Raw genomic sequence first — 24,070 nt, 5'->3', positions numbered from 1 at the left:
ACATCCTTTGAAACATTTAATATTACATGTAAACCTCAGCAGAACTTAAACATTCTCAGTCATTTCTGATGTGTGTTTCTGTGTTCCCACTGCCAGAGTATATTGTAGAATTTGAAGGAAACAAAGAGGAGCCTGGAAGGTGGGAAGAACTGACTCGAGTCCAAGGGAAGGAGACAACAGTCATGCTGTCTTTGGCTCCATATGTGAGATACCAGTTCAGGGTCATAGCCATGAATGAAGTTGGGAGAAGCCAGCCTAGCCACCCATCAGGCCATCATGAAACACCCCCAGCAGGTATGGACGCGCACACCTCAAGTTTCTAACAAAATATCTTAGTTTGCGGCATCCTTGAGGATCTTTAAAAAAAAAGGATTGATGACATGGTGTAGGATTTTAGATTTCCTCCAGCAGAGAACTAACAACATGGAAAATAGTCAAAGGACATCTGTCTTGTAAGTTGTATATGAATATTTGAGGTACATGAACAAGCATTATTCTGAGCAATTTCTGATAGCTAAGTATTAAAATCAGATACCATAAATAAGTTGTAAACTAAAGTTCAATATAAAAGTCAACTTTCTCTTTATTTTTCTCCTCATTTCAACTTTCTGAAGTAAAACTCTTGACATGTTATAGATAGTGCATTCAATTTTTATTGCATGTAATGCCATTTTATGCATTTAGTGTAATTTTTATATCTCAATAGCTAAATAGATATCTACCTAAAATCTCAAGATGCTTTAAAAAAATTTCTCAAGAACCAACATGCTGTAGTATATACAGAATTCAAAATACAATGTTGTAAACATAAGCCTTATATAATGTTATAAACCAATAAAGCAAAATATTGATAGTGCTGTAATAATTTGTATTGCTGAATTGGAAATGATTAACAATGTGGTAATAGCACGGTGTTTTTTCCCTCTCTGTCTGAAATAAATATGCTAGGATATAATTCCCTTTGGGGATTGAGAAAATATAAGCAAAGATAATAACTTAATCAGGTACTTGTATGATTTTAATATAAGTTCATCTTGGCACTAAACTCCATACTTAACCCTTCTTATAAAATAGATTCATCCGAATATATTTCATGGGGACATTACCTGCTGTTTCCTATTTGATGCCCCTAAAACTTATCTTTTGATATTAATATATGACCTTTAATTTTATTCACTTAGAGACAAACATTCACATTTCTAATAATAATTCTAAAAAAGTAAAGCAGATTTAAAACTAAAATGTATATTTAAATAGTGTGTTTAGAATTTTAAGAGCAGGTTTAAAATGAAGACAGGTAAACTTTCTATTCTCCAATGAATAATAATTATATCATTCCATGAACATGATTTTACTCCATTTATATATATATATGTGTGTGTGTGTGTGTGTGTATATATATAAACACTGCTTTATGTGAGGTGAGATGTGCTAACTATTGTGATCATTTCATAATATATATGTATAAATATTATATGTGAAATATATACATTCTAAAATCATTATATAAAAGTGCTGTGAATCTTTTTACAAACTGGGCCAGATATAAACAAATATAATCAAAGTTATGTAAAAATCTGTTTTTTTATGGGCAGAGGGATGATTTATCTATAGATCATACAATAGGGAAAAGTAATTTTCATATTTATACTTTTTCAGCTCCAGACAAGAATCCACAAAACATAAGAGTTCAAGCTTCTCAACCCAAGGAAATGATTATCAAATGGGAGGTAAGGCTTCTTCGTGTGTTATTTATTACCTTTGTGTTCTTTTTACTTTTTTTAGGTCCACATGCTAAGTATAATTATAGAACAATATCTTTTATTAATATGTTAATAGGTTGTAAAATAGAGTTTAACTATTGTAGATAATTTAAGAAAGTTTTTATAGGCTGATTTCATTACAATCCATCCCCCAAAGTTTATGATTCCTAATATTTTTATTACCAATATTCTTAATCCTCTCCCATTCAAAAAAAAAATACTGATAATCTTTCACTGTCTTTTGGTACATGGCCAAGAAAGATTAAGCATATCAAAAGTATGACCCCTGAGGAACAGTCACCACTTACTAAGCACTATTAAGCATTCTGTGAACTCATATCAAATTCTGAGACCAGTGTTGTCAAGAGAGCATCATTAATACTGTGTCCTAGATACAGAAACGGGTCCATGGATAGACTGGCCCATTACCATACAATTAGAAATCAACAAAACTAGGATTTCCACATGAATATCTTTGAACTTCAAGCTCTACTATATATATATATAATTTGTTAAGAGTTACTAAAATAGATTTTCCTCTTTGAATTTTGCACAAAAGTTTGTATCTGCTCAGATGACACTAATTTTTTTTAATGCCATTTCTAAATTTCTTCTGTAACAGTAGAAAACTTTTCCTCTCCTCTGTTTTGATGTTTCATGAACAAGTATTTTAACTTACTTGAAAGTAGGTTACCATTTAGCAATTCTGAGTAATAACAGATTTCTGATATTGAAGTCACTGAATTTTACAAGCATTTTTTAATGTATGCTGGAATATATTAATTTATTTCCACAACTCATTCCAGATGTGATTTTTGGAAGAATTTTAGAATGTACAAAGTTTTGATTTCCTTTTTTCTTCATCATTGATTGATCTTATATGATAACATTGCCCATACCTACAAAATATGTAGTCAAAATTTTTATGTAAAACTTACCCTCTATTCCCATTTCAGTGAGAGTAAGCTTTGCAAACTTAAAATTTGAAAAATAATTGGCAATATACAGAAGTTAAATATAGTCAAGAATAGTATTATTTTCTTAAATATATGGCCACAAATAGCTACTACCACATTTAAAATTATGTTAGCATCTTATCCTTTTAGAGTATCTATTGTCTTTTAAGTTCCATAGAAATTTCTATTAGGTAGATGATATAACTGGATTAGATGACAATAATAGTGTATAATTATCAGGTCACTTCCTCAGAGAAGTGCACCATTTTCCACTCACATTAGTTCATTAATTGTCACGACTCCTCTGGGAGGGCTGTAGTAGCTCCATGCTGTCAGCATTACGTTCAGTAAAGAGAAGCTGGGGCTACAGTTTTGTGATCTTACCCAGATGCATGCCCTGAGTCAGTGATGAAAACAGGGCTGGGATCTGCAGTCCTTCCTACTGATCATTCTACTCATAAGTCACTCTGTCCCCACCCCCAGAGGTACACAAGACTAGTTACTAGTGCTCTCTTCTTGGAAGAATGGGATTAAACTATGAAAGTGTTTACAGTTTGTCTTTGAAAAGTAAATGACATGTAATTTAGCAATTAACTGACCAGAGGAAGGAAATAGAGATTTGAAACTAAGCTGACAATTACCTTCATAATATATTCCATTGTGTTTCATGTCATTTTGAAATGTCAGAGGCCTAATAACTATAAACATAACCAGTGAAGTTTAAGAGCATTTACTCACCAGTTATTCTTTTTCATGAATTATCTTGTAAGCTGGAGTTAAATGCCAGCTATTTCCCCAAATTGACAAACACACAGAATAATTTGATTACCAGATCCCCTCCAAAGATTGACTTACAAAATAATTCCTATCTATAAGATAATGATCAGAGAGGAGCAATTTGTCTTAAAAAAAAAAAAAAAAAAAAGGAAGGAAACGTTGATCTTTCACAAAAGGATTAAATAGGAACAGACTGATTGTCCCTAATTCTCTTTTGGTTTATGTTTTCTTTTTAGCATTAACTATGAATAAAAGGATTATCAGGTCCTTGGTTTACATATGGCAGTCAAAAATAGTCTTTGTTTTCCTGAATGTATAATCTAGTGGGAAGGACAGACAACAGGCAAGTACAGGAGAAATAAAATAATATCATTTTGAAACATTCAATGGAGAAAAATAATATACCAACCTTTATTTGTAACTTATTAGTGAATGTGCATTTATTCATTGATAGGTGAACCTTATTTTACATCAAAATGGATGTCAGTTATCTTATTTAACTCATGTTCTATTGTATTTAGATTATGTTTATAAATTTGGCACATTAAATATTAAGGACTCACTTTTTAAAAAAGTGACGTTAAATTTTAACTTAATGATGGAACTACTCTTTTTAGTTAACATTATTTTCTAAGATAATGATGAGTTTATACTTTATTCTTAAGTATAAATGTATTTATGTTACATTTGGACTTCAATAAAATAGCAAATATCTAATCTCACAGATTCCAGAAAATGATCAAAACAAACAAAACCCCATTTCATTAATGTTTGGGAAATAGAAACTTCTCAATTACTTGGTTATATGATCATAGCCAAGTGGTTTAAGCCCTCTAAAGGATGTAGGACTTATTATTTCTACTACAATTGTAATCAGAAAACCACCAGCTTTAAAATGAATTTAGGCAGTACAAAAAAATCTGTCCAATTTCTAGATCAGTCCTTATAACCTTTCTTTGTTCATAGATCTCTTTGAAAATACAATAGAAGTACAGTTTTGTTCTAAGAAATTATACATAGAAAGTTTTACTAGCAGTTCCATGGGTTTTCAGATCCTTTGAAGGGCATCCACGGACCCCATCTAGAGATGCCTAGACACCAAATTAAGAACCTCTTTTACAGATGTGCCTTTCTTATGAGCAGCTGCATGAGGGGAAGGAATGCTGCTGATCTTCCCCCACTCCCCACCCCACATCCCTGGCTACTGTGGTTTGTTATCTTTGTTTGGGATCTATTTGTGAATTTGTTGAGGTTTTGTTGTCCACTGTCTGAAAGCCAAATACGAGGTATTCCTGCAGTTTCTTTGGGAGTCTAGGCACCAAGGAGGCTGGCGATTTAGGTAAGACTTTTTCTTAACAGTGTTACCTAGGGTGGCACAGTTTGTTTTAAAATTTTTCAGAGAGCTTTATCAAATGCAACGATTTTTCTCGAAGCAAAACATGCGTAAACTGAATAACAGTATTTGTACATACTTATTGTCAGTTGGGACTGAAGGTAATTGTAATTCCAGATTGTAGAATGGAACTAAAAGCTCGTGACCTGACTTATCTGGTGAATGTGACAGCCTCTGGTAAATTTATCTATATGAGAGTAGGAAATAGCTTGGGGCAAAAGTTTGAAAGCAAAATATAAACAATGACTGTGAAAATCTCAGAAAGCTTTTGATTTCATATTTTTTCCTCTTACAGAACTTAACTATTAACCCTAGAATAAGCACCAGACTTGAAATTATTTTGCTGATATACTATTCTTCTTTCAATTTTATTCCACCCAATTCCTCTGTTAAGTACTGATAAATTAATCTGAGTCAAGAAGTATTGCAAATTCTATAAAAACATTACATATGGTTATTGAACCACTTGCATATACAGGCAGAATTATTAGTTATACAAGTGACCCTTATAAATCTATGGCTAAAATCAAATTTTTATGTATTGTATATAATTCATTTAAATGCATATTCCCATTTTTGTGATATTATGTAGATGGTTTAAATCACATTGTTTTTTAATTAAAGTATTTAATTAAAAGCTAGAGTGGAAATAACCAATCTCTTATTTGAGAAATTCCTCCAGTAAATATTTCTATACAGCAGAATAAACTGGAGGATGGGGGCACTTTCTGGTAAAATAGAAAGAAACAGAATGGGCAAGAGCTGGGAACTATTGTATCGTAAAGAGGAGCTGTATCTTCTGGGTACTAGTGCATGCTAATACATATTATCCAAAAATATTTACTTGCTCTGTCTTCTCTTGGAAGGAAGATGGGGGATAATGGATGGAGTCAGATGGAAAGAGTTTTGACTGAAAAGCCATGAAAAAAATCCCATTTATATTTAGGGATCCTGGAGTAGGAAATGGCAACCCACTCTGGTATTGTTGCCTGGAGAACTCCATGGACAGAGGAGCCTGGCGGGCTACAGTCCCTGGGTTGCAAAGAGCGGCTAACACTATGCTTAGGGAACTCATAGCCATGTCCTTTTCATTTCTGCCAGTTCTTTAGGAATGAAAAAAATAGAATATGGAAGAAAGTGTCAAGAAAAGCTAAAACCCTCTATGAAATTTCTTAGTAGGTTCTTTCATATATGAACAGTTAGAATTAACCACAAGGGCATACTCGACATCTAAATTGTGGGATTCTTTCTACTTGGGGAGGGGAGGGAGAAACTCTAAAGCTTAAATGAACAGAATGACAAAACTTTTCACAAGCATTTCCAAACCAAAGAGGGGGATTAAAGATCTCCCCCAAAATGATCCCTTTATTGCCACATTTCTTGTGCCACTTAGGGTGGCTTCTCTGCCCCCTGACTCAGCATATCTGTGATCGCGCCGACCTTCTGTTTTAGCCTTTGAAAGCCATGGAGCAGAATGGACCCGGACTGGAGTACAGGGTGACCTGGAAGCCGCAGGGAGCCCCGGTGGAGTGGGAGGAAGAGACAGTCACCAACCACACGCTGCGGGTGATGACACCTGCTGTCTACGCGCCATACGATGTCCAGGTCCAAGCCATCAATCGCCTGGGCTCTGGCCCCGAGCCACAGTCAGTGATTCTCTATTCTGGAGAAGACTGTGAGTGACGCACCCGACACCCCACCACTTCTGGAATAGCTTCTCTCAAGTAGATTGCACCCCTGTCGAGGAGCATTTTTGAGCAAGTTCTGCATGCAAAGAGGTTGTACTTACAGTGGGAGATAAAAAGAAATTGGACACATGGGTTCTACTTTAGAGCTGACTGCAGGAGAGTTGTCAGGATGGTGGTGAGGAAGAACATTGAAAGGTTTAATTTTATTCAGTTTCCCCCAAAAATGCTACTTCCATAATGAACATCAAAGACCTGGAACTGTCAGTGCACGCAGGTGTCCGATCAGACGTGCCCTTACTTGTCAAGGCCCTCCTGCCAGCTGCCTGCTGCCGCACCCTGGCCTCAAGGCTGGAGCCTTCCTAAGGAAGCTGAGGTGCAGGCCCAGATTTCACACAGAATCACTCACACGCAGAATTTCGAGGTACTAATAACATGATTTTATTATTAGAGATTTATACCATAAGAACTGCTGCAAATAAATTTCTGGAAAAAGGAAAGACTCTGCATTGCAAATAACTAGTAGGCATTATCCTCATTGTTCTTACAGTATCCAAAGTAACATTTTGATCCAAGAAGAGAAGAGGGGCAGGAATGTGAAACAACTAGCTCCTTATTTACCTGCCACCTGTGTTCTTACTACTCAGGTCTCCTCACTGGGAACTGATACATTAGTCTTGACTGCAGTGGGTTTGGTTTACTTCTCTGTAGTTAGCTCCCCTGAAGGATGGGGATGATGCTAATACCATTTTATGGGACTGTTGTAAGGATTGTGTGAGCCAATCCAGGACAGGTTTTCAGAACAGTGTCTGACACATAGAATATGCTCAATTAATGTTGAACATTAATATGCTCAATGTTATTCGTGTTCATCAAACTCCCAAGTCATTTGAGTTATAATATTAGTCTAGTTAACATGTTTCCAAGGCAAGGTGCCCATGGAGGACTTCATTGTCCACTGTTTTCAGTTACATTGCTCACACCATACCCATCTGGACAGGGGCTTTTCTGTGTGGTACAGGCTCTCCTCTTCTCTAGAAACCTATTAATATTGGGGCCCTGAAACTCTTCTGTAATGAGAAACTCTCTTCATTCCTTTTGAAATTGATTTGAGAAAAGTGCTTTCCTTAGATTGAAAAAAAAAAAAAATGATCACCTTTAGAAAAGGATCCTAATAATCGTGTTTGGATGATTTGAAAGCTAATCCTTCTTATGTGCCCAACAGATCCTGATACAGCTCCAGTGATCCAAGGGGTGGATGTTATAAACAGCACATTAGTTAAAGTTACCTGGTCAACAGTTCCAAAGGAAAGAGTACACGGACACCTGAAAGGATATCAGGTTTTTATCATAGCTTTTCTGCTTCTCATTGTTAAAATAATATATTTCCTGCAAACAAGAACTGATTTCAGAAGCTGAAAGAGAAATCTGCTACCACTGGTGATACGCTGTGGTTCAGTCCCTAAGTCGTGTCCAGCTCTTCGCTATCCCATGGACTACAGCACGCCAGGCTTCTCTGTCCTTCACATTCGTGTCCGTTGAGTCGGTGATCTGTTAAAGGGTTCCTATTCTCATTGCAGGTAAACTGGTGGAAGACAAAAAGCCTGTTGGATGGAAGGGCGCATCCCAAAGAAGTAAACATTCTGAGATTTTCAGGACAAAGAAACTATGGAATGGTTCCTTCTCTGGATGCCTTTAGCGAATTTCACTTAACAGTCTTAGCCTATAATTCCAAAGGAGCTGGTCCAGAGAGTGAGCCTTTTATATTTCAAACACCAGAAGGAGGTGAGACAGTTTAGGATTAATATCTAGTTTATAAACAACAATTTAAAATAACAAATATCCCAATGGTCAAAACATTTCCTCTCTTATTAGTAGTTAAGTTGTACAGATGTCATGAGTTAGCTCTTCAATTTAATAAAAAGAAAAAAAACTATAATTTTTTAAAGAAATTGACTGATTGGAGTGTCTATTGTTGGTTTCGTGTTTTTCAGTACCTGAACAACCAACTTTTCTCAAAGTCATCAAAGTTGATAAAGACACTGCCACTTTGTCCTGGGGGCTACCCAAGAAATTGAATGGAAATTTAACTGGATATCTATTGCAGTACCAGATAAGTGAGTACATATTTGAATTAGATTCACCTATTAATGTTTCTTTCTTTTTTTTTTTTTTTTGGTTGAGTATTTGGTTTCCTATGCTGAGAATCTAATTCATGGTTTGTAGGCTGGCATACTTACTTATAGCACAGGGGTTTGTAAACTGGCTTGCAGATCAAATCAAGCCTGCTCCCTGTTCTTACAAGTTTTATTGCAACATGGCCATGCCCACTAACTTATATTTGTCTATAGCTGCAGTGGCAGAGCTGAGTAGTTGCAAAAGAGATCACATAGCCCATGAAGGCTAACATATTTACAATCTAGTCCTTAACAGAAAGGTTTGCCAATTCTTGTTTTGAGGGGAAAAAAGCAGTAAGTTAATAGACACCAGAAAATATGCATTTTAACATGTGTATAGGTATTCCCAGGTGACTCAGTGATAATGCAGGAGACGTAGGAGACACAAGTTTGATCCCTGGGTTGGGTAGATCCCCTGGAGAAGGAAATGGCAACCCACTCTAGTATTATTGCCTGGAGAATCCTATGGACAGAGGAGCATGGCAGGCTTTAGTCCATAGGATCACAAAGTGTCAGAAACGATTGAGCACGCACACACTCATCTATATAAGATACCTTGAGAATTAGGAAATATGCAAAGAAAAAAAAGTTAGTAAATGATGTAGTGGATAGAGAATGGATTGGTGGTGGTGGTGGGTGGCCCCAGACTTGGAAGTTGGGTAGGGGTAGGAGAAATGGGTGAATAGTTTGTTTCTATTTTTAGTTTAAGTAAATTAAATGTAAAAATTGTAAACGGAAAAAAAAATGATGTAGTGGAGATTCAGAGCACACTAACTTCTACCCTACCCTGCCTCTTCTGTCTCTGAGGCATGTTTCCGCTCTCAACTGTGCATGTAGTTGTGTTTGTGGAATCCTCCTCCTGTAGCCCACTGCTACAGTCACGTCACATTCGGACCACCACAGAGGCTCTCCCCATATGCTGCTGTGCCATGAAGTTAAAAACAACATGTTTAGATGAAAGCAGATTATTTCAATCATAGCACCTCCCACCTGTTACAGTCTTTAAATCTAAGTATCAGCTCAACATGGAGATTAGGGGACTGAGCTCATAGGAAAATGTTAAACTTAGAAGGCATGAATTCCTAAACAGCAGAAACATCAGGTCTATGGAAGCCCCGTCTACACTGCTTGCATAGGTCAACTGGATCATAACCCTGAACTGCCATCAATCCCTTCAAGGCTTGCAGCAGTTCGGGTCAGGTTTCAGCTTGAGCTTCTGTTCTGCTTTGAGTACCTACGATTAAACAGGCACAGGCATAACCCTAATAGAGGCAGCGGTTTGCATTTTTGAGTATTGGCTAGTTAGCAGGACCAGTAAAAATTAAGTACTCTCCCTTCATTTTTCATGAAAACAGGAAGTTTATGAGGTATGTACCATCACTAATTTATGGATGAGAAGTATACAGGATTCACTTACAAAGAGCCATGCAGTAAAACAAGTGTTACGAAAAGATTGAAACCCAGCTCAGCCATTCCAGATGCTGAGCTCTTGAAAGTGAAAGTTGCTCAGTCATGTTGTCTTATTCTTTGCAACCCCATGGAATAGTCCATGGAATTCTCCAGGTCAGAATAAGGAGTAGCTATTTCCTTCACCATGGGATCTCCCCAACCCAGGGACCGAACACTGGTCTACCATATTGCAGGCAGATTCTTTACCAGCTGAGCTGCCAGGGAAGACTTTAAGTCTCTTAATTCCATCAACTGGATTCCAAACATGCAGGAAGCACTGAAGAAACACTTGAGAACTTTTCAATGTCAACTTTATTTGGTAAAGATAGATCTTATCTTTATTCTAATAATAGAAAACCTCAATATTAAATCCTTACCTTCATGTTGAACTGTATATAATATCTAAACTTATTTTAAAAACAAGTGCTTAGAATATATAGAGAAAAAGCTGAAATATTAACAATAGCTGTGGTTACTGTACTACTTGATATGGGGACTTTTAATAAAATAACGACTTTATACTTACTTCAGTTCAGTTGCATCCAACTCTTTGCAACCTGATGTACTGCGGCACGCCAGACCTCCCTGTCCATCACCAACTCCCGGAGTTTACTCAAACTCATGTCCATTGAGTTGGTGATGCCATCCAGCCATCTCATCCTCTGTCGTCCCCTTTTCCTCCCACCTTCAATATTTCCCAGCATCAGGGTCTTTTCCAATGAGTCAGTTCTTTGCATCAGGTGGCCAAAGTACTGGAGTTTCAGCTTTAGCATCAGTCCTTCCAATGACACCCAGGACTGATGCCCTTTAGGATGGACTGCTTGGATCTCCTTGCAGTCCAAGGGACTCTCAAGAGTCTTCTCCAACACCACAGTTCAAAAGCATCAATTCTTTGGTGCTCAGCTTTCTTTACAGTCCTACTCTCACACCCATACAGGACTACTGGAAAAACCATAGCCTTGACTAGATGGACCTCTGTTGACAAAGTAATGTCTCTGCTTTTTAATATGTTGTCTAGGTTGGTCATAGCTTTTTTTCCAGGGAGCAGGCGTCTTTTAATTTCATGACTTCAGTCACCATCTGCAGTGATTTTGGAGCCAAAAAAATAAAGTCTGTCACTGTTTTCACTGTTTCCCCATCTATTTGCCATGAAGTGATGGGACCAGATGCCATGATCTTAGTTTTCTGAATGTTGAGCTTTAAGCCAACATTTCCCTCAACTGTCTCATTTTCATTGAGGCTCTTTAGTTCCTCTTCACTCTCTGCCATAAGGGTGGTGTCATCTGCATATCTGAGGTTATTGATATTACTCCCGGCAGTTGATTCCAGTTTGTGCTTCATCCAGCCCAGCATTTCTCATTATGTACTCTGAAAATAAGTTAAATAAGCAGGGTAACAATTTACAGCCTTGACGTACTCCTTTCCTGATTTGGAACCAGTCTGTTGTTCCATGTCCAGTTCTAACTGTTGCTTTCTGAGCTGCATACAGATTCCTCAAGGGGCAGGTCAGGTGGTCTGGTATTCCCATCTCTTTCAGAATTTTCCACAATGTGTTGTGGTCCATAGAGTCAAAGGCTTTGGCATAGTCAATAAAGGAGAAGTAGATATTTTTCTGGAACTCTCTTGCTTTTTCGATGATCCAGCGGATGTTGGCAATTTGATCTCTGGTTCCTCTGCCTTTTCTAAACCCAGCTTGAACTTCTGGAAGTTCACAGTTCACATACTGTTGAAGTCTGGCTTGGAGAATTTTAAGTATGATGTAACTAGCATGTGAGATGAGTGCAATTGTGTGGTAGTTTGAGCATTCTTTGGTAGTCTTTGGACTGGAATGAAAACTGACCTTTTCCAGTCCTGGGCCCACTACTAAATTTTCCAAACTTGCTGGCATATTGAGTGCAGCACTTTCACACTGTCATCTTTTAGGATTTGAAATAGCTCAACAGGAATTCCATCACCTCCACTAGCTTTGTTCATAGTGATGCTTCCCTAAGGCCCACTTGACTTCGCATTCCAGGATGTCTGGCTCTAGGTGAGTGAGCACACCATTGTGATTATCTGGATCATGAAGATCTTTTTTGTATAGCTCTTCTGTGTATTCTTGCCACCTCTTCTTAATATCTTCGGCTTCTGTTAGGTCCATACCATTTCTGTCCTTTATAAAGCCCATCTTTGCATGAAATGTTCCCTTGGTATCTCTAATTTTCTTGAAGAGATCTCTAGACTTATATCTATACTTATTTAGCTATTTATTAAGTGATTGAAATATTCTTAGATGGCTTATCTATTTTTGTGGCTATATGTTCTAAATAGTTGTTAAGTGTGTATCTGAGAGCTCTCTATCTACTTTGCTGAATTCTTACATTGATTGTGGTAGTTTTTCAATTGACTTGGTGGTATTTACAGGAGTGCTCTCAAGTAGTCTACCAAGAGTGATTATTTTACTTCTTTCCTTATGTTTGGATTTGTAATTTTTCATTTCCATTTATCTGATTGCATTGTATCTACAATGAAGGCATTTTTAAGTTAAAGAGTACCTATATTTTTATGGTCTCTTGGACCAAGTTTGAAGAGTGTTTATTCTAGCCCTTTTCTTACCACTAATGGTTGCACAATCTGGAACATACCATTTCATCTCGGATTATTCGGTTGGTAGTCTTATAGCACTTTGTGCTCTTGCTTAAATATCAAGATCTTGCTTGTGCTGCAGGTTCTTTGAAAGGCACTATCTAAATCTTATTTTTCCATACAGCACCTTACATAGTGCTAAGTATAGAGTAGACATTTAAAAATACATTAATATATCAGTTTCTTGAGTCTTTATATCTGAGTACTTGTTCAGTGCTGCATATTAAATCAGAAACTATAGAAGACTCCAGTAAATCACTGTTCAAATTTTTACAATAAAACTTTAAAAAGTACTTAGCTCAGATGGTAGAGAATCTGCCTGCAATGTAGGAGATCTGGGTTCGATCCCTGAGTCGGGAAGATCCTCTGAAGAAGGAAGTGGCAGCAACCCACTCCAGTATCCTTGCCTGGGACATCTGATGGGCAGAGGAGTCTGGTGGGCTAAACTCCACAAACAGTCACACACACATCAAAGATACAATGAAAATAAATCAGTGGGGGGAAGCTCATCATTGTTAATAGGTATGGTAAAGCTGGAGTGGTTGTCCGGTGTAGCATAGTGATTAAGAGCATGGGCTTTGGAGTTAAAAGGCTGTGGTTTAGATTCAAATCCTCATTTGGCAGTTAGTGGCTCTAGATCTAGGCAGTGTGTTTATTCTTGCCAGATCTTAAATTACCCATGGATAATATGCCATAATAATTGTATCTACCTCATAGAATTGAGTTGATAACTATGAATAATTAAGATGGCAGCCCACAAGCGTAAATGGAAGCAGAAATAGGCATAACATAACTTGAATTGTCAAGACTACAAAATCTGAGGTGTTGATATGCATGTTTCTTTCTTCAGTCAATGACACTGATGAAATTGGAGAGCTAAATGATATCAACATTACAACGCCATCAAAGCCCAGCTGGCGTCTCTTGAACCTCAATGCAACCACCAAGTACAAATTCTACCTGAGGGCTTGCACGTCAAAGGGCTGTGGGAAGCCAGTCACTGAGGAGACTGCTACATTAGGAGAAGCCAGTAAGTACAGGAGGTTTATACATGCTGGGTTTTAAACTGCTCTGAAAGGAAGGTGCCATGGTAGTCACTATAAATCAGAAATGATTGTGCTCTCAATCTCTCTGACCTCCTGTTTTCCACTGATGTACAGAATTTATTTCTCTTGTTTCTAAAGTTCACATTGACTCAATTTATAGATTTCTGCACAATAGTAATCAAACTATAGCTTCAATGTATACAAGGTCAGGAACTATAATTTTAATTAAAATAGGGGATTATAAGGTCACAAAGTAAATCATAAGGTTAGTAGAGCAGGTATTTTTCTTTTGGAAATGTTTCCACCCAGAAAAATGTTTGCCTCTTGCACTGGTAGACATTTTGCAACACTGATCTAACACATTTCACCTCCATGTCATGACTCATCTATACAATGATTCATATATCAATTTTATTTTACTGTCTACTGGATGATGCCAAGTAATTAGCTTCAAAATGGCTCATAACTTTATGGTTTCATTTGTATAGTTTGCCTAATTCAATTTCACTTTTCTACTTTTTTTTCCCCAACTCAGGCCATTTCCCTTCCAAAATTATATCTCTAATTATGATTTTAGAAGTATTTTTACTAAGCTTTCTATGTTATCAACGGGGCATTAGGAGAGAAAATAAGAAGGTAAAACACAAGAAAGGAAAGTGGATTGGGGGAAAGGATATACACACTTTTAAGCTTAAAAAAAGAGGAACTTGCATAGAATTCAAGTTGATGAGACCTAGAGGGGTATTGGAGATAGGCCAAAGGAAATGGGAGAGAGCAGGAAGGGAATTATAAACAAGTCATTTATGTATCATGTACTATGCATCCACTGTTCTGGATGCTTTCCCAAATTTTAGATTAAATGAAAGGTAGAGTCCATGGGAAAAAAGCAAAAATAGTAATGAAGAAACTTGAACTATCATTTATATAGGACATATATTGCAGTGTACTTAAGTTTATGAATCACTGTGAAATGAATGTATTTGTGTAATTGGTTACGTTGTGACCTTTGCCAGTTTGTTTCTTCCTCTCATTTTGTTACTACTCAATGTAAATACTGAAGAGCTTATGTTTTCCTCAGAGTTCCTATATAGTCAAAACTTTCTTTTATGGGGAAATGTGTATATGTACATATGTATACACACACATATACATACCCAAAATAGTTTCTCTCAAAACTTCAAATTGTTCCCAAGGATGAATTGGACACCAAGTGAATTGAAGAACTTATTTACCTACCTTTAAGTGGTAGGCTTAAAGATGGTGGTTGAAAACACTCTAGTAACTAAAAGGTTCTTATTCATCAAGAGTTCAAATGGTTAATTAGTGTCTGACACCAAGAAAATAAGGCAGAATATGGTAACCTAAATATGCAACTGTAGTATTTTCTAAAACAGAATTTAAGGCCTGGGGAGGGTTACTTTTATTTAAGGACCAAGACTATAATATATATATCAGAAATGCTAGTCCCATTTCTAGCGATTAGCAGCATGTAAGAAAAAAAAACCACAAAATTACCTTAATAGTCATGCATTCTCATATATATGGAGAGATTGGCAAATTTGGGCTGGTTGCATTGACAAGTTGTTTCCAGAGGGTGGAAAATGCTGTTTATGTGGCTATTTTAAATGATGCTGCTCTCTTCTGCAAATTCAAAATATAACTAATGTGCTTGAGCGTCTGACAGCATATTTCTTCATTCTCATGTCATGATTTGAAAGTGTTTCTTACTAGTATGTTTGTGCTCTTTTTCAGGATTCTGAAGTGTCAGCTACTGTCCCCTTCCCCTGTTGACACTGAATTCTCTTCTATAGGCCTATATTGCCATATTTATAGAAAAGACTGTCTTTTCCACTTGATTTCAGCATGATCTTTGAAAAAGAAAAAAAAATGTATATTTCTATTGAGAATATCCATTTTGCTATCCCTAAATACTCTAAAAATGTTAACTTTTGTGCAAATTGGAATCTATTTCTGTGTATCTTTTCTTTGCTCTGTCTGGATGGCACATTTTAAGGTCATCTGGCATTAAATCAGAGAAATAGGATTTGATACACAAGCATTTTTTCCCCATAATTTTCTGGTTGTCACTCTGATTTTCAGGTGGCTTGCATTGCATAATCTAAAAGGGGGAAAAAATCGAGTTAATCAGAAATATTCTTTTTTGTGTCTTTACTGGTTGGATTAAAATACTTGCTTTGCTCTATTTTTCAAAAGCTTGTGCTACTTAACAGAACACTAAATTTCTGTTTTTCAAAGGCAAAATTAATTGTGTTTTGTTTCAATAGTGTTCAGTCTGGAAGGTTTTCTTCAACTAATATAAGTGGTCTTATTTTTCTCACGGTGCCATTTTTAATGTCTTCATGTTATCAGTAACTATATAATCAATTTTTACTCTGTGGTGAAAAGTTATACCTAAATTTTAACATGTGACACATTCTCACTTAAAGCCTTTAAACATTAAAGTTAATTAAAGTTAATTCTTAGCAACATTATGGATCAACAGCAAAATTATTGTAGATATTTTGTTATAATGTCAGAAATTAAATGTATATTTTAATTATACTTGCCATATTTTTATCTGCTACAATATTCTACAGTTAATACATTGATGTACATTTATTTTGAAGTGTAAAGTTCTCAAACACTTCAAGAATTTCAATACATTTCATTTAAAAGAACCTATAAACCTGTACTTTGATGTAGCTTAAGTTTGTACAAATTTCAAACGTTTAGTATATGAGCATATTATGCTATTCTATCAATACTTATGAAAATTACCAAGGCAAAGGAAGTAATGTAGATTAAAGATTTAAATGCCATATGCTTTCATCTATAAGCCAAAATCTCCAAATCTGGTTCCTACTAGGTTTGTCAAAGTCCAAATTGCACAAAATGACGTTGTATCATTTTTTGAAGTCTGTGTTTGGTTTTAAACCATTCATATGACCACGCAAATTTATAGCATCACTTCATCAACAAGTGTATCATTTTTAAAGGACATGAATTAAGTTCATTTACTCCATTTCAGCATATTAAAAAAGAAAATCTTGAAATGTTCATTTTCTTCATCTTCTGATAATTCAGAACTGAAAAAAAAAATGCTACAAATGGCTCTCTTATTCATCTCAAATAACAGTACTTTTCATGTCCTACTTTTCAGCGATTACAATTTATATGAATTAACTGTGTACATTTCTTAGGTAAAGGTGTCGGGAAGATATCAGAAGGAATAAATCTTACTCAAAAGATTCACCCAGTAGAGGCATTTGAGCCGGGAGCTGAACACGTAGTCCGCCTTTTGACTAAGAGTTGGGTTGCTAACAATAGCATTTTTGAAGATGTCATTGAGACGAGAGGGACAGGTGAGAAATAGATCCTGTTCGGAGCCAGTTAGACACCTCACTGATGCTCTGCAGATGGTGTACTTTTACATACTCCTGTGCTGAAAATACGAAGTACATTAGCTGTGAAAACCATATTTCAATTTGTTTTGGCACAGTGTTTTAAAATTATCGAAAGGAAAAATGTCTCACCAACATCCAGACTTACCTCTTTTTTTACCAGAGTAGTTGCCTAAAAATGTCTGCAGCTAATTAACATGTATTAATAACAAAAACCAAAAGCAAAGCCCCGAGTCTCCTTGGCGATCTGCACGTAACCAAGGCTGCTTGTGCTTTTGCTTGCTTGTTGCTGCTACTCTGCTTATCTTGATCTGTCTCTACTGTTTCTCTTTGGTTTTCATCCTCAGAATCAAATGCAATGAATTAACAAATTATCAGGATTCTCCTGATGAACTGTACTTCAAATCACATACCCTCTAGGGCCACTCCAAGGACAAAAGGGATGCTATTTTGTATGTTTAAAAATGATGTTTAATGTTCCCAAAAGGGGCTTGATTTCAAAGACTGTTTCCAGTACTCAGCGTGCCTTCTCTTTGTGCAACAGAATATGCTGGTCTGTACGAGGACATCTCCACTCAAGGCTGGTTTATTGGACTGATGTGTGCAGTTGCTCTGCTCACACTAATATTGTTAACTGTTTGCTTCGTGAAGAGGAACAGAGGTGGGAAGTACTCAGGTAAAGCTGTTTCTTACTGTGACTTTAAATTCTACTAAGTAAATTCTACTTACCTGCTTAGGACATCCCAGGTAGCTTAGACGGTAAAGAATCTGCCTGGAATGCAGGAGACCTGGGTTTATTTCCAGGGTTGGGAAGACCCCCCTGGAGAAGGAAATGGCAACCCACTCCAGTATTCTTGCCTGGGGAATCCCATGGACAGAGGAGCCTGGCGGGCCATGGGGTCGCAAAGACTCAGACACAACTGAGCAATTAACACTTTCACACTTCACATTTAATTTCTAGACCTTCGTAAGAGACATCTTCAATTGTTTTAATTACACATTAAAGTCTATTTCTATTAGTGCATTAGTTATACTATATATATAATGATAGTATAATGATATACTATAGTATATATACTATATAATATACTATATAATGATATATATATACTATAGGTATATACTATATAGTATAATGATAGTATAATCTATATATACTATATATACATTAGTTATATAGTGTACTGAAAGGAAAAGAAATTTTTTCTATTAACTAACCAAAGGGTGTATGTATGGTCAAGAAAATTATTTCTAGGTAGTTACTTGTTTTATGAATGAAAGTATTTCATCTTTTTTAAAATGAAGTATGTTTCTAGTATATAAAATAAGCTTTAGTGAGGCATATAATACTTCTATGCTTCTATTTTCTATCTGTAAAATATCACAGATGTTAGGGAGACTTGTTACTAAATCACACACATATATTTTAATAGTATGCCTCTCTACAAATTCATGACCCAGAGATATTTTGCACTAGTACATTCTAATAGTAGTGGCTTCACTAGTCAACTGTGTTAACTTAATTTCTGGGAATTTATCCCTTATTCCTCTGATATGTATCAGGTATAATACCTCTTGAATTAATGGTACATAAAATATAAATAAAAATCATCCTAGTAACAGCTGCCTTTAGCTTCACTCAATTTTCAAATGTATTTTATCTTTTTAGATATATACATATTTTGTTGTTACTATTATTTTTTGAGTATTCATGATGCTTTTATAGAGGGGGAAAGATTTACATCCCAGTGCTATCTGTTTGTTGTTGATCAGATCAGTATGAAATTCTTTACTGGCTTCTGATTCATCAAGTATATGTTTTGGGGAGCCCATTAGGTATATTGAACAATCAAACCAGAGAATAATTACTAAATTGTTGTAACATTACATAGAATGCTTATGCAATTATACCTCTTTTCTTTGAAGACTGAATTCTTATGAATTAGTTTCAATGACTAATGGATATTCTAGGTACTGAAAACTGTAAAGAGACGTAGCATTTCCCTTTGAATATATGCAACAAACTGTCCTTTGTGAAGTGTTACCTTATCCAGATTCTGAAGGAGTTTCTTCAAATTGTGCTCTTAAACACAAGTCAGCATTTCACACTGTAGGAAAACCAAGAGAAATTCTCATCTCTCTGCAAGTTAGTAATAAAAGGTGCCATGACAGGGGATTTTAGTTGGAGTTGTCTGAGCACAGTGAGGCAACAATCTTTGTGTTCTATCTCCCAGTTTAGAATAAATCTAATTTAACCTATGGCATTATAGACTTGAATAGATTATTGAGGCGGTTTGGAGTAAGAAGAGAACAATCAAATGATCGACTTTTTAGTTCTTTAGTTTAACAACATAGATCTGATACCAGCCAATGGCATTTTCAAAAAGTTTAGCATAGTAAAAGGTACATACAGTAATTTGGTCTTCATTAAGAGACTGTAACTAGGTTTGACTCTTTCATTGAGACACGTTGCCCACATAATACTAAATTCATGTGTAACTGCACCAGGCTGTAACTCTGATAACAAAGAGGTAGAACATGAGTGAACAGGTACAAACACAAAACACTTGACTTATTAACAGTGCTTTGAAGATCTATGTCTTTAAAAATGACTCGTATTACTCCTCCACCTGTTTTGTTTTTTTTTTTAGTGAAAGAAAAGGAGGATCTTCATCCAGACCCTGAAGTTCAGTCAGCGAAAGATGAAACTTTTGGAGAATACAGGTAAACATTATATTCCATTTAAAAATGTATCAAAGCATATCAGGTTAAATAAACTTGCTTTTTTTATATTTTCATTTCTCCTTAAAGCTTACAGGACTACATTTTAACACCCCTATAAAGAATAGTGATACAAGTGATTGATAGCAGTTACACCTCACACCTCCTCACACAGACATTTGGTTGCTATCTAGGTAGACTCTGTGTTAGGACACTTTCCTTGAAAGGTGTTATGCAAATGACAACATTGTTATTTAGAGATTATCTATATAAAACAGGTAAAATATCTCATAGTCACTCCTCACCGTAGCCATGGTAAACTCGGGTTGTATTCAGTGTATACCCATAAACATGTATTTTGTGTACCTACAAAGGTGATTAAGTCACAAACCATGTCCTCAAGATGAACCTAGTCTGTGTGTGCGGGGCAATTATCTATGCAAATGATAAGAGAATAGGAGCAAAAAAGGGAGCAATTATTCCTAAGATGAGCTCTGCTAAGAGTTCATCTGAAGAAGGTTAAGACAGCCTTTAAAGGATGAAAAAGATTGTGTCACTCTTAACCCCTGGACCAAACTTATACAAGTGTGCCAAAATGGGAGAAACTGAAGAAATCTGGTAGGAGCTAAGTGCCTCTGGGGGGGTGTTACACTTACTCTCTCGCTGTCGCTGCGCATCTCCACCTTTCCATCACCCTCTTCTTTATGTACCTGTTCTTGTTGAGGACATGGCTGTTTTCAGTCAGGGGCTCTGGCAGCTTCCAAGCATATATGACCATTAGCACAGAAGAACAGGATCCATATTACAGAGCAGACTCAGTTGGCTCTGACGGCCCCTGCCCTGGATCCATCATTATAAACAAAGATATGGAATATTCTCATTAGCTATCCTGCATTAACTTATGTGGGCTTCCCAGCTTGCTCAGATGGTAAAGAATCTGCCTGCCAATGCAGGAGATGTGGGTTCAGTCCCTGGGTTGGGAGGATCCCCTGGAGAAGGAAATGACAACCCATTCCAGTATTCTCGCCTGGAAAATTCCATGGACAGAGCAGCCTGGCGAGCTACAGTCCATGGGTGTTGCAAAAGAATCAGACACGATTCAGAGGCTAAGCACGCACATGTGCGCGCGCACACACTCACACACATTAACTGATGTACCTCTGAACCTCATGGTAAGCTCTCCTCGGCTCTATACTTATTTTTCTTCCCTCCATTTAGTAAATACTCTTTATACTTTGATATTTCTTGGTAAATGACTTCAGATACTTTCTAGGAAAAGGAGCATTAAAGGGTGAAAGGAGGGAGAAAGAAAACTTTAAATTTTACAAACTAGAAAACTGTGCCTCAAGTCCCACAAGGCAAGGGTCCTTGAGGATCTATGGCAATGGTTTAAAATGCTTTTGAAAGACATATTACTTGTTCAATTTTATAAGGAAAAACACTGAAGACATGCCTTATTCAAAACTCATTCCCTCATGTTTTGCGACTGCTCTAAAAAGACAGGTAACACCACCCCCTGCACTATTTCACCTGGCATCTTGTTTAGAGTAGTTAATAGTTTTCATCACCTTTCCTCAAAACTACGTGTTTATCAGGAAGATTATCCCAGGGGACAGTAACATACGTGAATTCTCATCTTTCCAGCTTCTGGTAATAGTGTCTTCGCTATCCCGTTGCCTGGTCTGTAAGGTAATGCCACATTTGGTCTTTTAGTTTTCTTCTTCTTTGTTTTTGTAACTGGAGCATCCTGGGTCGGGAAACACTTTATTGGAAGTGTCAGGGCAATCTGAGTTAGGCTGCTAGTGAAAACAACTCCAGGTATTTTTCTTTCTCAAGCTGCGTGTCCCCATGCCTGTGTGCACCAGAGATGGCTCTGGCCACCTCGGTCAGTGAGGAGCACCGGCTGGTAGGTGGGGATGCAGGGTCAGCAGAGCAGTGGAACTGGAGTGTGGCGCGTGGAGCACCAGCTCTAAAGGGACGTCACCCCTGCTGACTTCTGTGGCCGAAGCAGCTCATACGGCACCGCCTAACAGAGGGCAGTGAAGTACCATCCTGCCCTGCTTCTAGAAGAACTGAGATAATGGAACGATTTGATGGACACCACCAGCTACTACCCCATTCTATAAAGTATTCGTCATGTTCTAATCACATTTTCCCCCAATTTTTCCTTCTTAGAATTTTATAAAATCTTCTAATTTGGTACACAGCTTTATTATGTGATCGAAGTTAGTATTTAAAAAAAAAATCCTCAGCTAGAAATTAAGAAAACTATCATTTGAAAGACCTTTTACTAACTTAGAGTTGGATTTGTTAAAGAATAAAACTCAGAGCATAAATGCAGGATAGTTGTAGCATTCCTGTTCTAAAAATGCCAGCTATTCTTTTTCTAATTTAACAACCCTGAATTTATAAAGTGTATTGAAGTTCTTTGGTTACAAGAAACAGAATTTGATTGATTAACCTGGATGAGAGAGATCTCATCTGGAAGGATCTGGAAAAATATAGAAGATCAAAGGTAGAGGGCAGAGATCAAGCTTTGATGACCAGAAATTCTAAAAGTTCCTGAGTTCCTGAAAGTGAAGGAAATAACTTTTGTTCTCTATGTATGTAAGCAGATTGAATATCTGCATGTCTCAATTTTAAAGGGAAGCAGGAGTGTTGTGAATAACAGAAAACTTTCTGTAATTCAGCATAACACAAATTGGTAATGACTTCCTAAACATTTCTTTATGAAAGGGTCATTTAGGATCTGTCTTCAGTGCTAACATGACTGTCTGGAACATTTCAAAACCTATTAGCATTTTAGCATGAGTCTTGAATTCCATGAATATCTCAGATTTTGTCAAACTATTCTTTTTGATTTTCTAGTGACAGTGACGAAAAACCTCTCAAAGGCAGCCTTCGGTCGCTTACCAGGGACATGCCGGCCACAGAGAGCGCCGACAGCTTAGTGGAGTACGGAGAAGGCGACCACGGTCTCTTCAACGAGGATGGCTCTTTTATTGGTGCCTATGCTGGGTCTAAGGAGAAAGGGTCTGTGGAAAGCAACGGGAGTTCCACCGCAACGTTTCCCCTCCGGGCATAAACACAGCGCGTGGCAACAGACCAGTGGTTCACACCAACCTTCCAGATTTAACTGTTCAAGGGAACAACAACTTCCTTATAGAATAGAAGCATTCTGGCAGAAGCTTTCACCCAGAATTCAAACATCCTGCAACTCTGTTAAGAAAAAGAGCACTGCCTTGAAAAACTGAAAATACCTAGCACTATAGGCCTGTAGTAGTTGTTTTTTTTTTTAGGTGCTCAAAATGCAAACCACGAAAACAAATCCTGTATTTAGGTTCACCTCAACTGAATCCAAAGTCTCCATCCGGTGAAATGCGTACCTGCCTGGTTCCACTCTTCTCTGTGTTTGCATAGATGTTGCTGCCTTCTGGGTTTTCTGCATATGCACACTCAGTCTCGGAGAACTGTCCGGGCCTTCACTTCATGACAGGTTAAAAGATGGTAAGCCACCTGGTTATTTAAGCTGTAAAGAGGAATATGAATGTCTTATTAAATAACACTTCACTGAATATATATAGTCTAAATTTATTATTTAAAACGTTACTAGCAGAAGTCTTAGGTGAACAATCAACTAGTATTTATTGAGCTCCTAACTCTTTGCCCAGAGATATTGTCTTGCTTAAACAGAATTCTTTCAGTTTAGTTTCTGTCGGTTATGACACCTAAAAACATCTTTGTTTTTTATGGTTTTTTTGGACTCAATTCAGCTACAAAAGAAGCAGTGGTCAGAAGGTTATCTTAGGAAAGAACAGGCAAGAGAGGTGTCTGTGATGCTGGGGTCTGATAACTGTATCTGATATCTCCATTCCTAAATTGACTGCTTTTACCTTTTTTCTATGTTTGTATAATGGTATGTTCCATATATTTCGTGAATGCATTGTACATATTATGTTAATATTTACACAGTTTAAAATAGAGATTGTTTTATTTTAAAGTGAGAAAAAGAACATTAACAGGCATGTCTGTACAGCTAGAGTATATAGTAATATACCATTTTTCATCAGTCCACAG

The 24,070-nt window shown here is 36.8% G+C and overlaps 1 protein-coding gene across 3 annotated transcripts in view; it reads left to right on the top strand.

Annotated features, from left to right (window-relative positions):
- Positions 1 to 23,767, top strand: part of CHL1 (cell adhesion molecule L1 like) — an 89,645-nt gene extending 65,878 nt beyond the window's left edge. For 2 of the 3 annotated variants that reach the window (XM_065935284.1, XM_065935283.1), the window contains 11 exons: positions 97 to 294; positions 1,660 to 1,730; positions 6,342 to 6,564; positions 7,800 to 7,915; positions 8,155 to 8,359; positions 8,569 to 8,691; positions 13,676 to 13,855; positions 17,072 to 17,233; positions 17,817 to 17,948; positions 19,924 to 19,996; positions 22,862 to 23,767. In XM_065935284.1, the coding sequence (XP_065791356.1) occupies positions 97 to 294; positions 1,660 to 1,730; positions 6,342 to 6,564; positions 7,800 to 7,915; positions 8,155 to 8,359; positions 8,569 to 8,691; positions 13,676 to 13,855; positions 17,072 to 17,233; positions 17,817 to 17,948; positions 19,924 to 19,996; positions 22,862 to 23,078 (1,700 nt within the window). In that variant the 3' untranslated portion in view covers positions 23,079 to 23,767. The remainder of the gene's footprint in view (positions 1 to 96; positions 295 to 1,659; positions 1,731 to 6,341; positions 6,565 to 7,799; positions 7,916 to 8,154; positions 8,360 to 8,568; positions 8,692 to 13,675; positions 13,856 to 17,071; positions 17,234 to 17,816; positions 17,949 to 19,923; positions 19,997 to 22,861) is intronic. The other variant, XM_065935285.1, reaches the window with a different exon arrangement.
- Positions 23,768 to 24,070: the final 303 nt, after the last annotated feature.

The sequence above is a fragment of the Muntiacus reevesi genome, chromosome 4, assembly GCF_963930625.1.
Source record: "Muntiacus reevesi chromosome 4, mMunRee1.1, whole genome shotgun sequence".
Lineage (NCBI taxonomy): Eukaryota > Metazoa > Chordata > Mammalia > Artiodactyla > Cervidae > Muntiacus > Muntiacus reevesi.
This window is presented reverse-complemented; position numbering and strand designations above follow the sequence as displayed.